This window comes from Podarcis gaigeae (genome assembly GCF_964106915.1).
Source record: "Podarcis gaigeae genome assembly, chromosome: 7".
In the NCBI taxonomy this organism is placed as follows: domain Eukaryota; kingdom Metazoa; phylum Chordata; class Lepidosauria; order Squamata; family Lacertidae; genus Podarcis; species Podarcis gaigeae.
This window is the reverse complement of record NC_139683.1, coordinates 40,909,304-40,932,791: the sequence shown is the minus strand read 5'-3', so window position 1 is coordinate 40,932,791 and position 23,488 is coordinate 40,909,304. Positions and strand designations below refer to the sequence as shown.

At 40.4% G+C, this 23,488-nt stretch overlaps 1 protein-coding gene across 1 annotated transcript in view; it reads left to right on the top strand.

The window, feature by feature from the left end:
* Nucleotides 1-421: 421 nt before the first annotated feature.
* The window catches only part of LOC310848559 (chloride channel protein C-like), a 66,560-nt gene continuing 43,493 nt past the window's right edge, over nt 422-23,488 (top strand). The window contains exons 1-7 of the mRNA XM_083747751.1: nt 422-1,347; nt 4,242-4,371; nt 9,220-9,300; nt 10,367-10,542; nt 10,930-11,022; nt 13,477-13,720; nt 21,371-21,565. Of these exons, the coding sequence (XP_083603877.1) occupies nt 1,103-1,347; nt 4,242-4,371; nt 9,220-9,300; nt 10,367-10,542; nt 10,930-11,022; nt 13,477-13,720; nt 21,371-21,565 (1,164 nt within the window). The 5' untranslated portion in view covers nt 422-1,102. The remainder of the gene's footprint in view (nt 1,348-4,241; nt 4,372-9,219; nt 9,301-10,366; nt 10,543-10,929; nt 11,023-13,476; nt 13,721-21,370; nt 21,566-23,488) is intronic.

Sequence of the window (23,488 nt, the reverse complement as noted above, 5' to 3'; positions counted from 1 at the left end):
CTTGGTGCTAATCATTGTTATTAGTGCCTTTTGCAGCCTTTGTCTTTGCTTGTTGCTTGAATTTTGACATTGCAAAGGGCACTGCTGAAATTTGAGACCCCGAGGTTTGCCACTGTGGCCAGCCATTATGTAAACATAACATTACAATATTGCATTATATGAAAAATGTTAGAAATTTAAAAACACACAAAGGTTTAAGCAGCAACGTAGGCTAAGCAATGTGGTTCCCTCCTGATGTTGAACTACAGCACCCATCAGCCCAGCCAGTAAGGCTAATGATAAGGATGATGGGAGTTGTAGTTCAAAAACATTGAGGATACCCCACTGACTAGCCTTGCTTTTAAATGCAGTTGGTCCAACATAAACATTTTTTTTAAACAGTCACAATAAAAGCACATAAAAGGCATTTGGGAGTGGAGTTTTTAGCCATTTTAAATCCTAAGCAGAAGGGTTAACTATACCTCTGTTGGGAGTTCAGCAGAGTAGGGGTGCCACTCCTGAAAAAGGCCATGTCCTAGTGCCTGCCCGTCTAATCAATCTTAAAGACAGATTCCTTGACCAGAGCCTTCGATTCTGAACTTGGGACATAAGCAGTTACAGATAGCCTGGCCGTAAGCCATTTAGGGCTTTTAACGCTTAAGACCTATGCTTTGAAATGGACCTGGGAACACACTAGTTACCAGTTCAACTGATACAGCATTGTTGCAATGTGTTCAGAACGCTTAGCGCCTGATATATTTTTTTACATTAAGTGGCTGGGAAGTATGATGACCAAACCCTCCGCAATCACCACTTGATTTTAAACCCTAAGACTTCACATTCTCTGTGTTGTTCAGGAAAGACACTGTGTTCAGTTGGCTGCCTGCCCAACCCTTCTGGTGGGAAAGTCACCTATGAAACAAAAATCTGGTTCTGACAGGTTCTGGGTGACACAAACACGCAGGATCTGTGTGGTGCTGCTACTGAAGCAACCCAACCCACAACATAAGTCAGTGAGCCCTTGTTGCACAGCAGTCAGTAAGTCCTCTTCAGGTGCATTTGTCAACCACTGATTTGCAGACAGAGGTCTGAGGTCTTCTGCTGCCACTTGTGATTCTTCAAAATGCCAACCCTCCTTTCTTGCAAGAGATGCACAAATGATGGTGAAGAGGAGATGCTGCTAGCCGAAGATCGGCCAGATTTGATTGAGTCTCTTGATCCCAGATGCAACAGCAGCAGCAGCTGCTCAGGAAGGGTGAACTTCCTCCAAGAGAAAGAAAGGGAACGCCTATCTGTCCACGAGAGTCTGGATTATTTGCCTTCCCACAGCAGTGTTTACAAGAATTGGCTGCAGCGACAAAACTACAGGTAATAAACAACCTGCTTGTTGTACACACTGGATATTAGCACTGAGTTAGTAACACCGAATTGGAACCCCATTTGAAATTCACATGAAAGGGAAAATAAGCAATGGGAGTTGTAAGGGAGTTTGGAGTCAGGGATGCACCTTACAATTTATGCAATTTTCCCTCACTCCAGCATAAGGGATCTGCCTACTTCAATAGGCCTTTGCAGAACAGGCATGAAGAGGGCATGCCCACTATGCTGGGACCCCTGTTTTATCCAGCAGGAGTTGGAATATTGGAGTTCAGGGATGTGTGCCAGCACCTGTGCACCCCCTCACCCCCCTTTTCTTCCCAGGAGGTTGAAAGGGAAGCAAATGGAAATAACAGGAACCCAGTTTACAGAGGGCTTGGAGGTGTGTTCTGCTGACATGCCATCCAGTGTAGTTAGGCAGATAATTAGTTATTGGTTTTAGCGTTATTTTGTGTTAAATGGTAAGCTGTATTGCTTTAAAATGTGGTGAGACCTTCCACAAATGTGGCTACCTCTGTTCAGCCCTGGACGTCTGCTCCAAAGACCTGTTCCAATTGCACAATTGATACCACCAGAGTTACAGTGCAGCAGGAAGGCAGTACATGTGTGCAGCCTGTGATTTTTTTTCTTTATTAAAAAGTCCATGGGTATATAGAAATGATACCTTTGGGTCATGGTTTTGCTGCTAAATACCAGTTAGCATGGGGTCAGCTGCTTCTGTCTTAGAGTGAGTTATATAATTAATGCTCAATTATCTACATTAGGATTTCCTGACAAAACACATGTTTGTTCTTGCTTTGATTTAAACTTTATGAGAGTCAGTGATATCGAGCACCAGCAAAGAGTTCCATAATAGAAATGGCTTTGGAATAAATATTTCTCATTAGCTTCAAGCTTGATGCAACAAACTTTGTAGTGATCAGCTTTAGCTATTGCGGTTTCTTTGGGCAAAGATATCCAAACCGATCAAACTAAAGTTTGTTGGTCTGGTTTCATGTTGCTTAACTTCTCTCAACTCCTTTATAGCACTGATTAAGAAAACTTTTTCTATAATTAAGTGTGCTGTTCACTCAAAGCAAAGTATTTTTAAAATCTGACCACACGCTTACCTCTCTTGTTCAAATCAATGGCATGCAGATGTACCAAAATATGGGTGGTGGTGGGGAACATGCCCTAATTTTCCTCAGCTTGTACAATAATTTATGTAAGAGTCAGATAATTTAAACCTGCATTTTTCTTAGTCCCCAACATGATGACCAGCAGAGACGAAATAATGGGTCAAATATATTTCAAATGGACATGGTGAAAAATATCATTTTGTAGCTTAAGTATTAAAAGCACATCAAGAACACCTAGGAACACCCGTTCCTAGAAAGATAATTGAAGTGAGTTGCAGGCTATGAAATAGTACTGTCTTCACTTGGCTCACTCCACTTGCACATGGAGGATCCCTCACCCCCCAAAAAAGCTTTCACAGGTCAAACATATTTTCCTTTATTTCCTCTTTGCGCATATGACTGTAAAATATTATTACATCGAATAATAAACTTAAACCAAAGTCAAAACAAAAAAAATTCCTTCCAGTAGCACCTTAAAGACCAACTAAGTCAGTTCTTGGTATGAGCTTTCGTGTGCATGCACACTTCTTCAGATACCAAGAAGTGAAGAAGTGTGAAGAAGTGTGCATGCACACGAAAGCTCATACCAAGAACTGACTTAGTTGGTCTTTAAGGTGCTACTGGAAGGAATTTTTTTTTGTTTTGACTATGGCAAACACGGCTACCTATCTGTAACTTAAACCAAAGTGTTTTGGTGCCACCTATTGGGAACAGTGAAGAGTGCACTCAGATGTTTGGGGGGAAATGCTTTGTTAGGGACCAATGAGGAACTGCCACATTCTGAAGAGATGCAAAACACAGGAAACTCTGCTGGCAGGTTAGAGCAATTTTCAAATCCACAGTAGGGCAAGACCTTCATTTGTACCAATCTGAATGCCACAAAATACGGCAGGGAGGGAAAAGGTACCAGGAACATCCTAAGCATGTCTCCTTAGGAGCAGTTTATAAAAACATAAAACTTGGTAATACACAGTATTGCTGCAAAAGTGCAGGTTACATATCTATAATTGTTATAAGAAAGAAAGTCCACTGTGACCAGGAAAGGTTGCAGTCTACATTGGATTGATTACAGACTGAGTTTCTTGCTCTTGCTGCAGACTCTGTTTCTTCAGAGAATAACTAGGTCTGGGATTCTTGGAAATGTTAAATAGACCCAATTTCCAGTGGGAAGTGGATCCTTGGATCTATTGTTACATTCTTGCATCAGAGCAGTCATAAGAGACATCACACCTGCTTATTTTAGCTGTTAAGGCAGCTGTAGCGGATAATCAGAAGAGCTAAATGGAGCATATTTGTTACCAGTAAACGATATCTTGAAAGTTTATGATTGTAATTCTCAACTGTTGTGTCTGGATTAAATTATGAAAATTAAGTCAATTTGCTCTTGTTGCAATTTGTTTTGCAGAACCTAAGATTTGGATCAGGGACAATTCAAAGGGCTAAATTAGAGATGTAGGCAATACTTGCCTAGGGATATGGACTTGAAGCTTTGGGGAAGAAAGAACAAGGCATATGGGTGGAACAAAGAAGTTTCAGTCCTTCGCTTCTGAGTGATTACTTAAAGAAAATCATGACTGAAAGACATGAACACCTTTCAATCACAATTCTTCTGAGAGATTCTCAGAAAAAACTGACTGCTTTTCTTCTCAAAAACTGAGATTCCATGATAACTGTTTAGCATTTTAGATGCATTAGCAAAAGGCTACTTATTAACATTCTGAGGTTACTGCAACTTATACCAATTCTGCTTTTATTTTTATTTTTTAGAATGGACTGGGATCGATGGTTAGTGATGGGCATCATTGGAATAATAGTAGGAACAGTGGGTTTCCTGATCCATCAAATAATTGATTACCTCATCAAACTGAAATGGGAGCTAGTGAAGAACTACATTCAGGTAACACAGCAGAAAATAATAATCTCTCTGTTCAAATTGCTTTGGGGGAAGTAATAAAGTCCAAGTAAGATTTTGTTACCTGCCACCTCTGTCCCTGATGACCTCTCTTTCTACAGACACTGAATGACATACTCTGGTAAAGTGTGCATAACAATGCACAGATTTCTGAAAATAACATACAAATGATCTTCATTAAGGGAGACTGCTTTGCAATAAAAATTATATAAGTGAAGGTTGAATGCAAATTGTGTATATTAAGAGAAATTTGCACTAAAATGCTGATGAATTATATATATTAGAATATTTATATTATATGCATTTATTATATATACAGTGGTACCTCGGGTTAAGTACTTAATTCATTCCGGAGGTCCGTTCTTAACCTGAAACTGTTCTTAACCTGAGGTACCACTTTAGCTTATGGGGCCTCCCGCTGCCGCCGCACCATTTCTGTTCTCATCCTGAAGCAAAGTTCAGGTTAAGTTCTTAACCTGAAGCACTATTTCTGGGTTAACGGAGTCTGTAACCTGAAGCGTATGTAACCTGAAGCATATGTAACCTGAGGTACCACTGTATATTTGTAGGGTTTTTTTAAAAACCCTATGAATTGCTGCAAAAATGTGGAATTTAAGATTGGAAACATAAGGAACTAAGGTAATTGAAATTGACAGATTCATACATCCCCACTTAGGAAGAACAGTTTTTGTTAAAGCTAAGCTAACCTGAACTTGGTCATAGCATGGGAGCCCTTTGTAAGCCACAGTGAACTACAACCCTGGCTACCCACAAGTGTTACTTTTAGGTTTCCCAGAGTCATCTGGTTGTGGGAAACAGGCTGCTAGATGTGATAGACCTTTGGTCTACTCCAAAATCACCTTTTATTCATGCTCAGACATAACTGTAATAATTAAATAAAGCATTGTGAAAGGGAGGCTTGAAGAATGTTGGAGTCTAGAATTGCCCTCAATTAAATATAGCGGACTGACCGCACAATATGCCAATTAAACAAATTTCTACAATTTATCACAGGCTATCTTGTGTGAGGGAAAACTTAGTGATTTAGAGTCTCAAGCAGGAGTTCATCAAATAAGAAAAGTTTTATTTACAAAAAGAGGTTGGGTCAGGTGATGCGTTCTTTCGGGTAGAAGTTAACTTATTAGTTAAACGAAATATAAAAATGTCACAGGCTTAAACACAGAAGTCTATGCCCAGCTTTTCTTAAACTTCAGTTGCTAAAAATCAGTTGTTAGACTTCAGGTAGATGTTCAGGTTTCTTGAATAGATGGTAAAATGCTTAACTCAGTTTCTCTTCCTTTACTTAGCTATGACAGGTGTTACAGTTAAATACTTTTGACACAGCATAGCTTCCTTCACAGATTAATATTTTGGTTCATGTGTGAGGGGCACTTTTAGTCAGTTACCCACTCTTTGAGCAATCCGACACCTGAGGCGTTCTAATTAGTATAACAGACCCAGGGGATCACCTCACCCCTTGTTACTGGCTTGGAAGTCTTCTGTACCTAGAAGTCCTATCCCCTCCTGGCTATACTGAGGCCCAGGTAGTCTGTATTCTCACAGCTGCTACCTTCCCTGGCTCAGACACAGTCCTCCACTTAACTCCAGTTAACTGTATTCTGTCCCAAGACACTTAACATGGTCTTACTTTCTAAGCTATGAAGGCACCTTATTCTAGCTGTAGATATTTTCCTCAGAGCAGATGTTAAATGCAAATTTGAACCAACTCTCTCAGACAAACCCTATCCTAATCACTGCCTATCCAACATCTCAAATTAAGCCCTATCTAAAACAAACAAACAAAAAAACACACACAAAAACACCAAATGCCTCAGAAACTATTCCTCCCAAAGTGCTGCTCCGCACCTCCTATTTGGTTAGCTGTCTTGGTAGCCATTTGGAGAGACATTCCAGCACTCTGTTAGGATTCTGAGGGACTGCATCACCAGTCTCAGGTCTGGCTCTGCTGCCTGTCACACATGCCACATCTACATCATACATATTAAACTCTTATATCACTTTATATCAATTTGTGCTTCTCACAAAGGATCCCAGGAATTGAAGTTTAAGGATGCTACAGGTTGTTAGGTGACCCCCTCAATGAGCTACAATTCCCAGCAACCTTGCAAAACTACAGTTCCCAGGGTTCTTAGGTGGCAGCCATTATTGTTATGGTGTAGATATAACAAATAATAACATGTTAAAGAATGAAGCCACAAAGTAGATTTACATTTTTATTTGTTGTAAAAATGGGAATAACAACTACCATGAATGCACCACACAGGGGTGCAGTATATATTAACTATAGTCCCATGGTTGGAGCAAAGACCCCAAGTCAGTTTTAAAACACTACACTACACCAATTTTGAGTTCTCCAAGAGAGACTCCAAGAGAACTGCTACTTTCTTAGATAGGCAACTGAAATAACAGAAATTGTCAGTGGATTTAATAATGGTTCCCTCAGTATTTATAGCTGATGTGACAGGCCCAATACTGGGCCTGTGGTACACACACAGCTTAGTTTCTATTTTCTTTAGATTGAGGCCCATAATAAATTGGTATGCTGGCTGCTTGAGCAGTCTGTACAGAATGCGCATCTTGTTGAGTCTGTTGACAACAAGAACGCAGTTGTCAACAGAGAGGACATCATGGTTCAGTCAGTCCATCTGGTCTTATTTTAATGTGGCAGAGGTTAACAGCATCACCATCAAGGTGAAAACAAATGGAGACTAACCATTATACTTAAGACTGCATCTAGCACAGCATGGAAGGATCTAAGAAGGAATAACCATAGAGGGCATCTCTTTATAGCACCAGTTGCAACATCTTCTTCCATGGGCGTAGCCAAGATTTTTGCTGGGGGGGGAGGCTTTTGTTGGGGGGGCAGAACCTCAGATTTGTATTGATTTGTATTGATTTAGGGGGGCAGCTGCTCCCCTTGCCCCCCCCAACTACACCCGTGCCTTCACCTCTTTGTTACACATGCTCTTGTTGGCATCCATCTGCCTTGGGAGACAATGGAGGAGTGTGCTTTGAGGTTGAGGTCAAGTTGTTGTAAGGTTGCAGCTCCTGCTGTAGCTGTAGAGACTGATGTAGGAGAGACATGTTTTGTTGCAGCTGGGGCATAATAGCCAGTTGTCAACTGTCTTTGATACACTCACTTGTCGTTGTCTGAGATTTCAGGCTCAGAACAACCGAAGAATAGAAGGTAGGCAACAAAATTGGGAAGAGGCCTTTGACAAAATCTTGACATTACAAGTCACATGTAAGCAAACTTCAGGTAAGAAGAGGAGAAGATTCCAATATAAATTATGTCTATCCCTTTAGTTTGCAAAGAGTTTGACCCAAATTGCATGTATCTGGTCTTCCTGGATGACTGCAGAGTAAGCACATGTTTGCAATTTACCGTCAAAGATCTGACCTGAGGCCAAGACAGGAAATCTGTGGTAGCTTGCTGAGCCATTTATATTTGGGAAACAAAAACAGCATCTTTGACTTACAGGCACAAGAGAATCCAATCTCAACAAAATGACTTTTTTTCTTGCAAATTTGTGGGAGTCAATTTACTTGCAAAGGGCAGTGGAGACAACATGATTCTGGCTAACCCAAACACAAACAGTTCAAAATGGAATGGGATGACAGTCAGACAAAATTGGTGGAATGGAAGGCATATTTTATAACCTTCTATAATAATTTTATAAAGTATTCACTAAGAAAACGGCACAGCCTTTGTTAATTGGATACTGGGATATATGGGTAGCTATGGTATTATTCAGGAAGAGCATTTGCCTTGAGAAAGATGAGGGTGCAAAATCTTAAAATAATTAATAGTCAAATTACATTTTAAGCAATATTAAAATAAAGTTCTGTTGATTTGAATCAGAATTTCTCCTAGGCAAACAATTAGAATTGTAACCTCAGCTAGGCATGAAGTAAAGGGATTTCTTGAAAATAAAGTAAGTTGTATTTATGTCAAGTGACACTAAAAGTGCCTTTTTGTCTTTAATCCTTTAAAATAAATGTGAATATAGTTAATTAATATGCAATATATGTTACGGTTGCCATATTTCAAGAAGTAAAGATCTGGACACCCTCAAAGTTGTTGTGGAAAACTGAAGATCCAGGACAAACCGCTGCCTGGATATTCCCCCCGGATGTCACTTCCGCCTTTGAAATCCCAGTAATGTCCAGGAAATCCTGGACGTATGGCAGCCCTAATATATGTGACATGGGATCTTGCTATTTTCAGCTCAGACAATATTCCCTGTTTAATGGCTATTTCATTCAAGTGATCAATTTCAAATATTGTAAAACAGAGAGCATAAATCCACATGATGACTTCCTTCTATGAACATGTGTTCTTTAAAGACACGTATTCAGCTAAGTGTACTCAGAACAGACCCATTGAAATTAATGGACCTAGCTTAGTTATGCTCATTCTTTTCAATAGGTCTGCTCTACATAAAACGTAGTTGAATACCATCCTTGGATTGGTTGCTTGAATGCCATTTTTACCAAGAGCTGTAATGGCTGGTGAGGTGGTTTGGTAGCTGAAACTGCTGGCATCTGCTATATGACAATTGTATGTGTGTGTTGGGGGGGGGGGGGTCCTGTCCATATATTTTAGCAATGGGAGAAGTTGATGGGGGCAGATGGTGCCATACTCATCACTGTGCAAACAGGATGCTGGACAAGATGGGCAATCGGTCTGTTCCTTAAGGTTCTTACATTCTTCTAATATGTGGATTGACAATGTATTTGTCTGGCAAATGAATATCCTACCATATTATGCAGTTTTTCTACCAATAACTATTTATTTTGTAAAACTGGCAGAAAGGCAACTTTCATATGACCTGGTTATACATACTTGGAATTGGGCTGGCTATGATCATTGTATCCTCAGGACTGGTTGTGGTAAGTACTGAGCACCTGCTTCTTGCTCAGTTTTTAAAATATCAGGATATGATATGTTTGTCTGGGTGGAATGTGTCCCATAATAATGCTTGTTGCTTGCTTATGTGGAAGATAGAAAAGGTGTGTGTATTTGTGTTTTGTGTGTGTAGAAACTAGCTTACTGTAGAAGGTAAAATTTATATTAACTTTTCTGTCCAATTTTGCCCCTAGTCCCACCTATCCCTAGCATGTGGCCCCTGGAATAATAATAATAATAATTTATTATTTGTACCCCGCCCATCTGGCTGGGTTTCCCCAGCCACTCTGAGTGGCTTCCACAGAGATAAAAAATACACTAAAATATCACACATTAAAAACTTCCCTGAACAGGGCTGCCTTAAGATGTCTTCTGATTGTCAGGTAGTTGTTTATCGCTTTGACATCTGATGGGTAGGGTGTTCCACAGGGCGGGCGCCACTACCGAGAAGGCCCTCTGCCTGGTTCCCTGTAGCTTTGCTTCTCGCAATGAGGGAACTGCCAGAAAGCCCTCAGTGCTGGAAGGTTGCCTCAGGCTGAAAAAGTTCTTACACTCCTGATTTAGGCATGTTTACCTGATAATCCAGGACACGGGTGGTGCTGTGGTCTAAACCACAGAGCCTAGGGCTTGCCAATCAGAAGGTTGGTGGTTCGAATCCCCGTGACGGGGTGAGCTCCCATTGCTCGGTCCCAGCTCCTGCCCACCTAGCAGTTTGAAAGCACGTCAAAGTGCAAGTAGATAAATAGGTACCGCTCCAGCGGGAAGGTAAACGGCGTTTCCGTGCGCTGCTCTGGTTCGTCAGAAGCGGCTTAGTCATGTTGGCCACATGACCCGGAAGCTGTATGCCGGCTCCCTCGGCCAATAAATCGAGATGAGCACCGCAACCCCAGAGTCGTCCGCGACTGGACTTAACTGTCAGGGGTCCCTTTACCTTTTTACCTGATAATCCTGTCGATGAATCATGACTGGATATTGGATAACATTTGATTCGAGCTGTGCTATGTGAGCTTTTGTGGCTGCTACAATAATATTGCCTTTTCCTTTTCACAGTTCTTTTGTCCAACAGGTGCACCAAGTGGATTACCGGAAGTCATAGGTTTTCTGAACGGAGCTTCTATTCAGCACATTTTTAATATCAGAACTTTTGTGGGAACTTTTGTCTCTTGTGTTCTGGCTGTGGCATCTGGTCTTTTCTGTGGACCAGAAGGTCCCATGATTCACTTGGGGTGAGAAATCAATATTTTAAAAGTTAGAGATTTTAAAGAAAATATGGATAGGGAGAATGGAATGGAGGATATTGGGAAAAGGCATTAGATGACTGGCACACTGAATAAACACACTTCCTACTGCAATATTTTGTTGCATGCCCATTCATATATATAAAACACATAAAATCTTATGAGTATAATCCATAATATAAAGAATGAATTAAATTTATCATTGCTATTATATGAAAATTATTGGTCACTTTTTCTCACTGAGCAAGTCAAAGCAGCTTGTAACCAACTAGTTTTGCATGCCTTCTGCCATCTGGTTATTTGATTTCTTTAATCTGAAACTTTGTAAATCAGCAAATTAAATATACCATTAATTTTTCACAATACTTTCCCCAGTGCAATAATAGGATATGGATTGAGCCAGTCCAGGCCAAAGATCCTTGGAATGAATCTCCCATCCTTCACCAGATTTTGGAACTCAGCTGACAAGTAAGAGACCTTATCAAATAAGTATGCAATAGTTAACTAAAAAGGGTTACTGGCTGCCTTAACTTAGGTAACATGTAAAAGTAACAATAGAAGCATTTAACTGTAATGGTGTCTTCAGTGGAAACATAGAGTTGTGTATCCAGTGCTATCAAACAGTGCAATGGGACTTTACATCCTTCTCTGCCATTTGGCAGTCTCCACATATTTGGGGAGAGCCTGAGAGCTGCAAGAGGAAAGAATAGAAGTAGAAGTTTGCTTGTGCAATGTTGGATTCAGCTCATAAGGGTTATACTGCTGAAGAATTGTATAGACGCTTTCTTTAGGAGAAACAAGGGTCCGTTTTGGATGCAAAAATCCAGACAGCTTTCCTCCTAAATTAGCCTCCACAGCAGCAAATACAGCATTTCAAACAGCAGTTCGCAGTGCAATGTATATGTGTTTACCTGGAAGTAAGACAAAAGGTGGTCATTGTGGCTTAATGCTGTGTGGTGTGAGTGTGGAGCAGAATCCACATCCACATGTGTTTGTCTTGACTGGTGAAGCTTGATTAGTGAAACCTGGTTATGTTGCACTTTTGAGCACCATCATTATGAAGCATACAGCTGCCAAATAGAATATGGTAAAGCTGCTATGTTGAATGCATAGAATAAATGAGGTTTAAGGCTGCTCATCTGATTTTTAATTGCCTTCTCACATATGTTTCAATAGTGGCTTACTCAGTTATAGAGCATGAACAAAACAGAACTTTCAGGTCAAAATGGTCAGGGGATTTTTAAATGGATGTTGCTCACATGAAATGACTTCATGCAATGTGACATGGAGAATGCTACTTTTGTATAAAATAACATATTTTCAAGATACTTGGATGCGATAAATCACCAGATCTTGCAGTATGGACAAGGATCACAAACACTTTATCTTCTATTTGTGAAATGCTGGCATTTGCAAATCCATGGGGTGCCCTGTAAGATCTTACTTTAAACAAGATCTATTATACCAGTGTTATTGTTCATGTCAAGCCTGCATTTGGAAAGCTTTGAATGATCAAGTTCCATAGCCTTAAAACAGTGGATTATAAAAATATGTAAATAAAACATGTGCCTTTGACCATACTGTTTGTTGTATCTCCAAACAAAAAGCCATTACAAACTATCTGTGGCTCAAGGATAACCAGACAGCCCAAATAAACATGATACATTTTGCTTTTTAACTTGCCTCAACAATTAGTGAAATAACTTAGAGATGTGTTTGTTAAGCTGTTACTTATGGAAGAAATTTGCCCCGTGACCAATGGCACAGATTTCTGGAGTATTTTTGCATGTTCATTAAAATCCCCATGGCAGTTTGAATCCACCTGATACGGGTCACAACCAAATACATTGGCCCTTGAGGTCTATCTAGTAATAGAGGACTTGGGTTAACTCAGTTTGACAAGAGTTGGCTAGATTGCTGTTGCATAGCTTGCTATGGGCACTTCCAGATGACCTGATTCATTTGCAGGGAGATAGGACAATGTTGGCTGCTCAGAGAGCATTCACCAGTAGTGGCTGGTGAGGCAGTAGGTGTAGGGTACCCAACACAGCAGGTTTCTGAGAAGCAGAGGGGCAGGTATGAGGAGCTTGGCATGGTGCAGTGCGTGGTGGCAGAGCCAACCCAACACTCCTGCCTGTATGCACCACACTGAGCTCCCTGAATTGGGGCCCTTCCTGTCTCTATACACAGCATCAACCCAGTGGGTTGGGAAGTCAGGAGAGCAACAGAGGCCCCCCCCCCCCGCTAGTGCCTTACCAGCTGCTACTGGTATTCAGTCTGATTTGCTTGCAGGAAGGTCAGTTGACATTGCAAGTATTAGCCTACACTTTCCGGTACCTTTCCCAATCACTTTCCTCATCGCAAAAAGTCTGAACTTTTGGAGAAGTGGATTTGTTTCACAAGCCCTCCTAATCAAAAATAGTTGTGAGACTTGAATTTGTTGTTGCGGGATTGAATCCCACCTGAAAATAGCAACAGTCTGGAAGTGCCATATGCACTATTCCAAAGCAGGTATCATTTTGACTTTATTTTGATCCAAGAAAATATGTAAAATTGGCACTTATTTCAAGCTCACAACAAAGTAATTAATTATGCATGCTGTTTTGTGAACTAAAGATGAAGAAACAAAATTTAAAAAATCCTTCCAGTAGCACCTTAGAGACCAACTACGTTTGTTATTGTTATGAGCTGAATCTGAAAAAGTGTGCATGCACATGAAAGCTCATACCAATAACAAACTTAGTTGGTGTCTAAGGTGCTACTGGAACAATTTTTTATATTTTGTTTCGACTACGGCAGACCAACACGGCTACCTACCTGTAAATAAAGATGAAGAGTATATTTTACTTATCTAAAGTAATGGGATTATCCTGAAACTCTGTTCTCTCCTCTCCTCCCACCCCATACTCCTCTTTGTTACAGGAGGAATTTTGTTACGGCTGGTGCTGGAGCAGGGATTGCCTCTGTGTTCCATGCTCCAGTGGGTGGACTTCTATTCACACTGGAGGAGGTGGCCTCTTTCTGGGATATCAAGCTGGCCTGGCAAACGTTCTTCTGCTGCATGACGGCTGCCTTCACTACAGATCTCATCTCCTCTTCTCTCTGTGGGTTTGTCTACAGGGGCCAATTTGGATTTTTCAAAGCAGAGATGAGGATTTTATTTTGGGTATGTACTACATCCACACTAAATTAAGTCAAGGCCACATGTGTATTTTGCTGTGCCTGTTTATTTTAAATATTCATATTCCACTATGTTCAAGGTTGCTTATGCTATGAGGAAAAGCTGCCACATTGGGGCTTTTTATAGTTTAGAGGAAAGGTGAGTAAGAGGTGGCCTGATAGATGTGTATAAATTTATGCGTGACCTGGAAAAAGTGGATGGAAGAAAAGCTTCCCTTCTCGTAACGCTAGAACTCATAGTCATCCAATGAAGTTGAATATTGGAGGATTCATGCAGGCAAAAGAAAGTACTTCTCCATGCAGCACATAGTTCAAGGGTAGGCAACCTAAGACCCATGGACCGGATGCGGCCCAATTGCCTTCTCAATCCAGCCTGCGGACGGTTCGGGAATCAGTGTGTTTTTACATGAGTAGAACGTGTGGTTTTATTTAACCTGCATCTCTGGGTTATTTGTGGGGCATAGGAATTTGTTCATTTTTTTCTTCAAAATATAGTCCGGCCCACCACATGGTCTGAGAGTTGGTGGACCAGCCCATGGCTGAAAAAGATTGCTGACCCCTGACATAGTTAAACAGAAGAATTTGCTCCCATAAGAGGCAGCAGCAATCCCCAACTTGGATGGCTCTGAAAGTAGATTAGACAAATTCATGGAGGATAAGGCTATCAATAGCAACTAGCCATGATGACTGTGCTCTGGCTCTACAGTCTGAGGCAGCAATGCTTTTAAATACCAGTTGCTGGTAACCACAGGAGGGGAGTGGGCTCTTGTGCTTAGGTCCTACTTGCAGGCTTCCCATTGGCATCTGGTTGGCCACTGTGAGAACAGGATGCTGGACTAGATGGGCCATTGGCCTGATCCAGCAGGTTCTGCTTATATTTTTTTTAAGAATCATAATTAAAATTCCATAAAAACAGAATTACAAACAAGTTGAACATCTAAAACAGCAGTAATAAACACCCAGCTCAACTGACTTCAGCTCCCAAACACCATCCTGAATAAAAAAAGCCTTGCAGACTCCTTAACATTTTTTAAAAATTAAATTTATATGCAACACTTCATCTGAAGATCATAGGGTAGTTTGCAACATAAAAACATTCTTCTGAAAATGATCACAAGTGTGCTTTGGTTAACTATCTCTGGAAGGCCATTCCACAACCCTGAACAATCCACCCCCATAAGCTCAAATCTTTGCTGAGGTTGACTTGACCTCCAACAATGATGGAACACTGATAAATCATTCTGTTAGGTGTGCATGTCTAAGGCCATAAAGAGCTTTAAAGATTAAGAACAGTGAGTGGTATCCAATGCTAACTGTACTCAGAGCAGACCCATTCAAATGAATGAACACAACTAACTTAGGGCCATCAGTTTCAATGGGTCTACCCTGAGTAATACTTAGTTGGCTATAACTCAGTGTCTTGAATTGTTAGCAGATGGCTCCTGCCTCCCCATTATCACCAGGACAATATCAGAAGATCATGGGTAACATTCATCCTGGTTTTAGTGAATACTCTGGGCAGATGCAGATGCATCTTTGGAACCCTGCAGAGCAGGAAACAGCTTCGAGGCAATTTGGCGGGTGGGAATCATGTGTGGGGAACCCAGGCTGCTTCTCCCTTCCATATTTCCCCACTTTGAAACTGATTTATTTGAAATAAGGATGTTCCTACAATGTGCCTTTAACCCTCTCTTAACTTGCTTGCTCCATATGTGGATCTTAATATGGGAAAGACCACAGTTTCGACTGATTTAAGGCATATGCCACCTCATACTTCTTGTGTGAATATGCCATAAAACACAGGAGACTGTTTTATAAACTGGAGAGTAATCCAAACAAAGATTGAGGTGAAACATAGTTGGGGACAAGTAATACCTTCATAGTAAAAAGCAGACACATCACCTTGCCAACAAAGGTCCATATAGTAAAAGCCATGGCTTTCCCAGTAGTGATGTATGGAAGTGAGAGCTGGACCATAAAGAAGGCTGATTGCCGAAAAATTGATGCTTTTGAATTATGGTGCTGGAGGAGACTCTTGAGAGTCCCATGGACTTCAAGAAGATCAAACGTATGCATTCTTAAGGAAATCAGCCCTTAGTGCTCACCGGAAGGACAGATCATGAAGCTGAGGCTCCAATACTTTGGCCACCTCATGAGAAGAGAAGACTCCCTGGAAAAGACCCTGATGTTGGGAAAGATTGAGGGCACAAGAAGAAGGGGACGACAGAGGATGAGATGGTTGGACAGTGTTCTTGAAGCTACAAACATGAGTCTGACCAAACTGCGGGAGGCAGTGGAAGACAGGAGTGCCTGGCGTGCTCTGGTCCATGGGGTCACGAAGAGTCAGCCACGACTAAACGACTAAACAACAACAACAAATACCTTCATAATATCTGTGTTCTTGGCAAGGTTGGAGACTTACGGAGAGAACTGAGTGAGAGAAACCTTTTGCAGAACAATCTTGTTTTATAGCAGTGCTTTAAACAATCCTAAAAACTGGCTAGAAGTACCAATATAGTTTTCCATTTCATGTTTGAATTCTTTATCTCATATGATTTCTTGCAGGCTCTTCTTTAGTATTCCTTTGTGGACTCATGTTCTTTCTCATCTGATCCTCAACCAGATGTATGATAAGGGAATTTAGCAAATATAATTGAATGTGGATGTAATGGAAAAGTGGATAGGAGGGAGAGAAAACTCTTAAGAAATAGGCTCATGGAAACACACTTACCTGTCCAAGAAGGTCCTCCTGAGCAATTTAGGGACTAGCTACTCATTTATTTATTTTTTGCAAAAAGTATTACAATGACATCATCATTATGTGTCCAGAGCACTGCCTAGTCCAATGTTGTTAGATAAGTTTCAATTCTTAAGGCTCAAGAATGTGGGCAAGGTGCTTGAACTGGTTAGGGTGACCACTTTGTGCTCTGGACCCTTGCCCCTCTTGGCTGATAAAAACTAGCTGGGCCAGGGAGGTGATTTATGCCTCCTTGTGAGAGTGAATGGTCCCTGCCTGCTTGAAGGAGGCAGTAGTAAAACCATTCCTTAAGAAACCCTCACAATCAAAATAATTATTGACCAGTTGCCAATCTTCCCTCCTTGGGGAAGGTTCTTGAGCAGGTGGTCGCAGACCAGATCTAGGCACTCTTGGAGGAAACTGATTTTCTAGTTACATTTCAATTGAGGTTTAGGCTCAGTTTTGGAGCTACTGCCCGATGGGCGTAGCCAAGGAGGGGCAGCTGCCCCCACCCCAGATCAAGTGAAACAATAGGAATACTTAACTAACTGACCAATCATGTCAGTTCTGTCCCTTAACAAAAGTCCTGCCCCCCAACAAAGTCTTGCCCCCCCCCCAACAAAAATCCTGGCTACACCCATGAACTGATCTGTGACCCTCATATGAAGGGCTGTATAGAAATTAAATAAATAAATAAATAAATAAAAAAACAAGTTAGTTTTAGTAACTTGCATATGTATTTTGGCACATCAATGGCATGGTTTCCATACTGGAGCAAACAAAGTTTCTGCAGGCATAACAAATAACAAAAGTATGTTCAAAACGAGTAATTTAAATGTTACATTCTAGGGCCAAGGACAGGCAGGGGGTAAGCAATTGACCAATAAGCTGTGGTCCTTGGCATCTTCAGTTTTCATATATATATATATATATATGTAGGATAATGATACTTGACACATTGTTTTGCCCACTGAAGTAACTTTTAAGTGCTGTTAATCTGAGAAGATAATTCTCTTGGCTAGACAGGATAAAACTGGCACAAACTCCTGTCTTCTGGATTTGTGCTAAGCCACTTTACTGTAACAAAGGGACACGGACCTTGGCAGATATAATGAAAATAGAGTTGAAACTTTGGATTGTATTACAACACCTGCCGTCAGGAAGTTAGCCTAATAATACCACATTTGTGAACAATTCATTTTTATCAGATAGCATTTACAAAGAACTGCTGTTCCTTTGTGGATAGTTCGATAAAAGAATGTAGGCCAGCATACCTTTGGTACTTTATAATATCTATTAACTTAATATTGATAGCAAAAGAGATCACTCATGGATTTGCCAGACATAAACACAAGCAGTTCTACTGTGTCCGATCAGACCAACAGCTTAGCTTAGACTTAACTAGATGCTTGGGAGACATTTCCAAAAGAAGCTATTATGTCACCCTCCACCAGGGCCCTGGTTACCAGAGCTATTAGCCACTGTTATAGAGGAAGAAATGATGTGACAGGTTTTTGTTTAATTCCACTCAAACTCAGACCTTGGGATTTTGGGTGATTTCAGAAGGGTCAAGAATAAATGGCAAAAACGAATGAAAGATGGCCAAAGGTGCTGTAGAAGTCAAAACTCGCTTTATTTTTAGAAAGTTGTTTGACACATTTCAAGATGTGCAGCTTATTCTTTCCAAGGGTATTTCCCCTGTGCAACTCTTTGCAGAGAAAGCAACATTCTTTTTGTACTTGCCTTGTTTAGCTGAAGAGACAGGTGGTATATGGTGGGGGAGAGAACTTGCTCTCTCTGGAAAGGGTCTTGCAAGAAAACACATTTTCAAGGGTATTTAAAACCCTAGTTAGCTCATTTTGGGGCTGTGTACACATTACCAGTTTAAAACTCAACTAGGCCTCCCCCTCCTCAGTTTGGATTAAAACTGGTTTGGGTGAAAACACGTCAAAATGCAGCATTTTATAGGAAACAACAGAATAGATACAGGATTGTGGCTTACATTGTGCATATACCACTTGTGCATCTATGATCAGAAACAGGTACTTGTTGGTAGTGGCACCTGGTTGGGTTTATGGAACATCTTCCTTTGAGGAAGTTTTTACTCAACATGAAGAAAAGCCACTTTGCCACAATTGCCATACAGAACAATACAGTGGATTATAATGATTTCCGCCTTGAGTTACAGTTTATAGTCCTTTATAAGTTATTTAGGATATTTCACAAAAGAGCAATTGATTTTGACTCCCTCTCTCCTGGAGGAACTGTTGCCAATGTGGTTTCTACCACAGCTTCACTGTTTGGTTTTTTTTGCTTGTCAGCTAGGCTAGATAATCAAATGCTTTCATTTCATTTAGTGTGGGGCTCCAGGGAAATCTGGCTGCTTTCATGTTTTATAGCCAAACTCTGAGCAGAGAGCTTGTGGGTTATGTCAAGAAAAAAACCAACATTTATTTTCTTCAGTTTATGCTGAACATAGCAGTGTGAAGAAGTCTTAAGACCCTTGATTTTCCAAGGGTAGGATTTTATGGAAGTCTGAATTTATTATTTATAAATTCTGCAGTACTATGCACACTTAACCTGGGAATAAGCGTGCATAGGACCAAGCAGCACAACTTGCTACTACTCAGAACAAAGTGTAGTTCATCTTGGTTGGATTTAAGTTTTAAAGAGCAGGAAAAATGTGAAATGTACTCAAGTAGGAACTATGAACCAAGATAAATCTTATGAACTCATGCTGCAAATGCAATGCACACTGTGTTAGAAGAAACATGTTAGAAGACAAAAATAAATTATATATAATGCATATTTCACTTGTAATAGCTTATGGTTCAGCTTCAGTTATATCATGCAGGTTCTTTTTTTCTTTTGGAGAAGCTATATGTAGCAGAATCAAGGGGCGACTCTTTGCTGGAGGTATGCCAGCCAAGTAGCTATAGGGCAGTGCGGGGGAACAAAGTTAAAATGTTCATTACCGCTCCACCCACTTTCTACCTTTGGCCCCACACAGCGTTGACATATGAACCACATAAGTTTGCCCAGAAGGAATGCAGCCCACAGGCTGAAAGAGGTTCCACACCCCTGCTATAGGATATGGTGGAAGCTCCCTATATCTGGTGCAACACCCAATATGCCACTTCTGTTGCTTATTCACTGGTACAACTCTCTAGATATGCTGGCTGAGCACTCCATCAGTACATCTGTTCCTGGAGCCACTGGAAGCCATATGAAATTGTTTCTGGCATATGGTGGCCCCCAAACCCAATCCTGAGCAGGCAAATACAAGTTATAAGCAATTGAGCAAGTGCTTCTGTTTTAGGGAAATAGGATTGTATGGGATTACTTGCATCTTTAAAAAAAATATTTCTGTTGGTATGCATGTGTTTGATGGAGAGCAGTGCAAATGTGTAGTAAGGCTCTGCTGGTTTTACAGACGTGTAGAAGATGTACATCTGCTGTTAGGACGTTCAGAAGGGCAACAATGTAGTCTTCTGTACTAAAGTACCCAGCAGTCTCTGTAAGGCTACAGTCCCCAACATGGTACATAGGAACACCATGTTGCCCTTGGCACCCACCAAGTCTCCCTTTCTTCCATTTTTTAAATGTTTCCCCTTTTTGGAGACTTGGTAGTTTTAGCTGTTCCTGTACTTATTTGGGGTTTGTGTTTTGCCTGTTTTAGGGGAGTATTGTCATTCTATGAAATGGGTATTTTGTGGTGCCCACAACAGTTTCTGAGATTTAAAAATATGCCCCTCAGGATCCCCTGCTTCTTAGGGACATATAGGAAGTAAAAGGAATCAGGAAGCAATGAGCTTGCCATGGAATTAAAGAAGAGTTCTAGAGTGTGATACAGTAGCAAAAAATGCTAATGCTTTTCTAGGCTGTATGAACAGAAGTATAGTGTCCAGATCAAGGGAAGTAATAGTACCGCTCTATTATGCCTTGGCCAGACCATACCTGGAATACTGTCCAATTTTGGGCACCACAGTTTAAGAGGGATGTTGACAAACTGGAATGTGTGCAGAGGTGGGCAACCAAGTTGATCAAGGGTCTGGAAACCAAGCTTTATGAGGAACAGTTAAAAGAGCTGGGTATGTTTAGCCTAGAAAAGAGGAAGCTGAGAAGATATATGATAGCCATCTTCAATTATCTCAAAGGCTGTCACATGGAAGAGGGAACAAGCGTTGTAGGGTAGGACTCGAACCAATTGGCTTCAAGTTATAATAAAGGAGATTCTGACTAAACATATGGAGAAAATTCTGACAGTAAGAATTGTTTGACAGCAGAATATTCTCTCTCAAGAGGTTGTGGACTCTCCTTGTTTGAAGGTTTTTAAGCAGAGGTTAGATGGCCATCTGTCATGAATATTTTAGTTGAGATTCCTGCATTGCAGGGGATGATCCTTGGGATCCTGTCCAACTCTACAATTCTATGATTCTATGAAATTAAAGAACTACAACAGGAATAAAATTGATTAAAACAACTCAATGTCTGAAAAGATTTCCTTGATAGAGAAACCTCAAGGATATATACAGCATGACAAGTTCTTTGGGAGGCACTGGAAAAACTTAGAATTTCAAGGGAAAACATGCTGTTGATTCTTAAATAATAACTGGCACATCCAACAAAGCAGGCCAGCCTATCCAGTATCCTATTCCAAGCTTATTCTGGTTCTATGCAAAACTAAAGGTAGAAGACAGCATCAGATAAAATAAAGAATCTGGCATGAGGTCCTTGGCTATGATCCATAAGCTATTGCAAGTACAACCTGCATTTTCTACATCTAATTTCTGCTTCTTCGAGTTGTTGTATCACACCTCTTTTAACAGAGTGGCTGCTGTATGTCAACTAAAATGGCAAAATTAACAGAACATATTGTTTCTTTCCTCTTCAATGCAGGTTAAGAACTTACTGGACATGAGTGTGTTGGCCTTCGTTCCAGCCATTTTCCTTGGAATACTTGGAGGACTTTTAGGAGCTCTTTTTGTTTTTCTGAATATAAGAATTAATAGATTACGCATGTGGTTCTTCAACACAATTCCGAAAACATCCCTCAGAAAAACAGCTAAGCTCTTAGAATCTGTGCTGATTCTTGTAAGTACTTAATGGTGTTTTGCCAAGTGTTCCAAAGTTACAACTGTGCTAGCTAGAATTAAGACATGAAAACATAAAGGTTACTAGAACAATGGAAGGTGCTAAGTTGCCACATAGAACTGGCAGAATAACAGCAGATACTCAGAGGCCCTGAATCTATCTCCTACCAATATTTTCCAGTCTTTCTGAATTATGCAGAAGTCTAGTCATTAACAATCAGGTTAGGATTGTAATTTACAACAGTTATTGTTGATATTGCTACATAATACATTGTTTGGGAATATATCCATAATTCATAAATTTATGTTCAGCTGTTCAGACATATTTTGATCTTATCACATGCATACAAATTTAAACAGAGACTTTGGGGTTAGGGACCCACATATATGAAAATAAAACAGATAAGAAACAAGGTAACTCTGAGTACCTTCCTGCTAAGAAGCTGCTGATCTCTAGGCTATGAAATGAGAGGTCCTTCCATGCAATAAATAAAAGATTATTTCTTCACTGTATTTTTTATAACAACTAGCTTAATTAACTATTGGAACATTATTATTATTATTATTATTAGTAGTAGTAGCATTTATTTAATTTCTATACTGTCCTTCATTTAAAGATCACAGGCCGGTTTACAATATAAAAATGCAACAATACACACCATAACAACAAAGAAAAAACAATAGCATGCAAAGATTACTTCAAAAAGTTTAAAACAAAACAACAAAGCTTGCATTAGAATTTTGCTTAAGAATGGAGATTGGCAAATGCAGTTGATGCATGAATAAGGATTCTGAGTGCAGGGATCTTTGAAGCATAGGTTCATGGGATTCCACGTCAGCATCTATGCTTCTTGGCCTGACTTTAATAATTTCTTTTGTAATTAAGGAATTTCCCCTTATTGTTCTTCAATACACTCACACATTTCTCCTCTGACTGACTGCTCTCACCACCATGTGAAAACTCAGTAGGTCACACATGGTAAATATTACTGGCAAAATGAGTGTTTATAGAATATGCAAGTCCTTGCATAATGAGCAACATTGTCTATTGTTTGGATGCACTTGAAAAATATGGGTCAAGGCACAAAAAAAGCATTTGGGTAGAGTTCTTGCACACAGATCAAACCCACCATACTCACCTACCCTCCTTAACTTCCTCATAGTTCCTTCCCTAGCCAAGCAGCAGGAGAAGGTGGACAGACATCATGCACCTGTTAATTCTCCTGTGCGATATACTTAAAACATAGAACACTTATTACAGGTACCTATTGCCTACTGTAGGAAGGTGGGAGAGTGGGCAGTGGGTCCAGTGAACTGCCTCTTGCTTTGGAGTAATGTGGCTTCAGTCCCTGCCTGCTTTAGCAACAGAAGAAAAGCAGTAATAGCATGCTCCCCTGTCCTTCACTGACTTCTCTCCACCTCCAGGATGTGGTGAGTTCAGCCCTTGCTGCCTTAATGAATAGAAGGCAGGACCACAACAATCATGGCTAGCTCGATCGAGCATTCTGCACAGCATTAGGGCTCGCCCACACTTCCGCTTGTCTTATACCTAGAAAGCAAAGGTCTGAGAGGTTATCTGCTTGTCCTGTGCTTTTTAAGTACAAGTAGCTTTTCATCTGTTCCATTGCTTACCCTGGGAAAACCTTCTGTTTACTACTGAATTAGAACCAACATCTATCTGCAGACAAACTGACTTTTTTTTTTCTGATTCAGCGGTAAACAAGTTGGAATGCTGGATATCTTGAAGGAATGTTCCAGTAACTAACGGAAGACAATTCCAATCCTAAAACCAGTACAAAAGAAGTCAGAATTCTAGTCATGGATTGCTGGATTGTGAACTTTGATATTAGACCTTTCAAGAGCTTAAATACCCCTTTCTTATATGGATGTGAACTTGAGTGGGTGTGTATAAGGGTAAATTTGT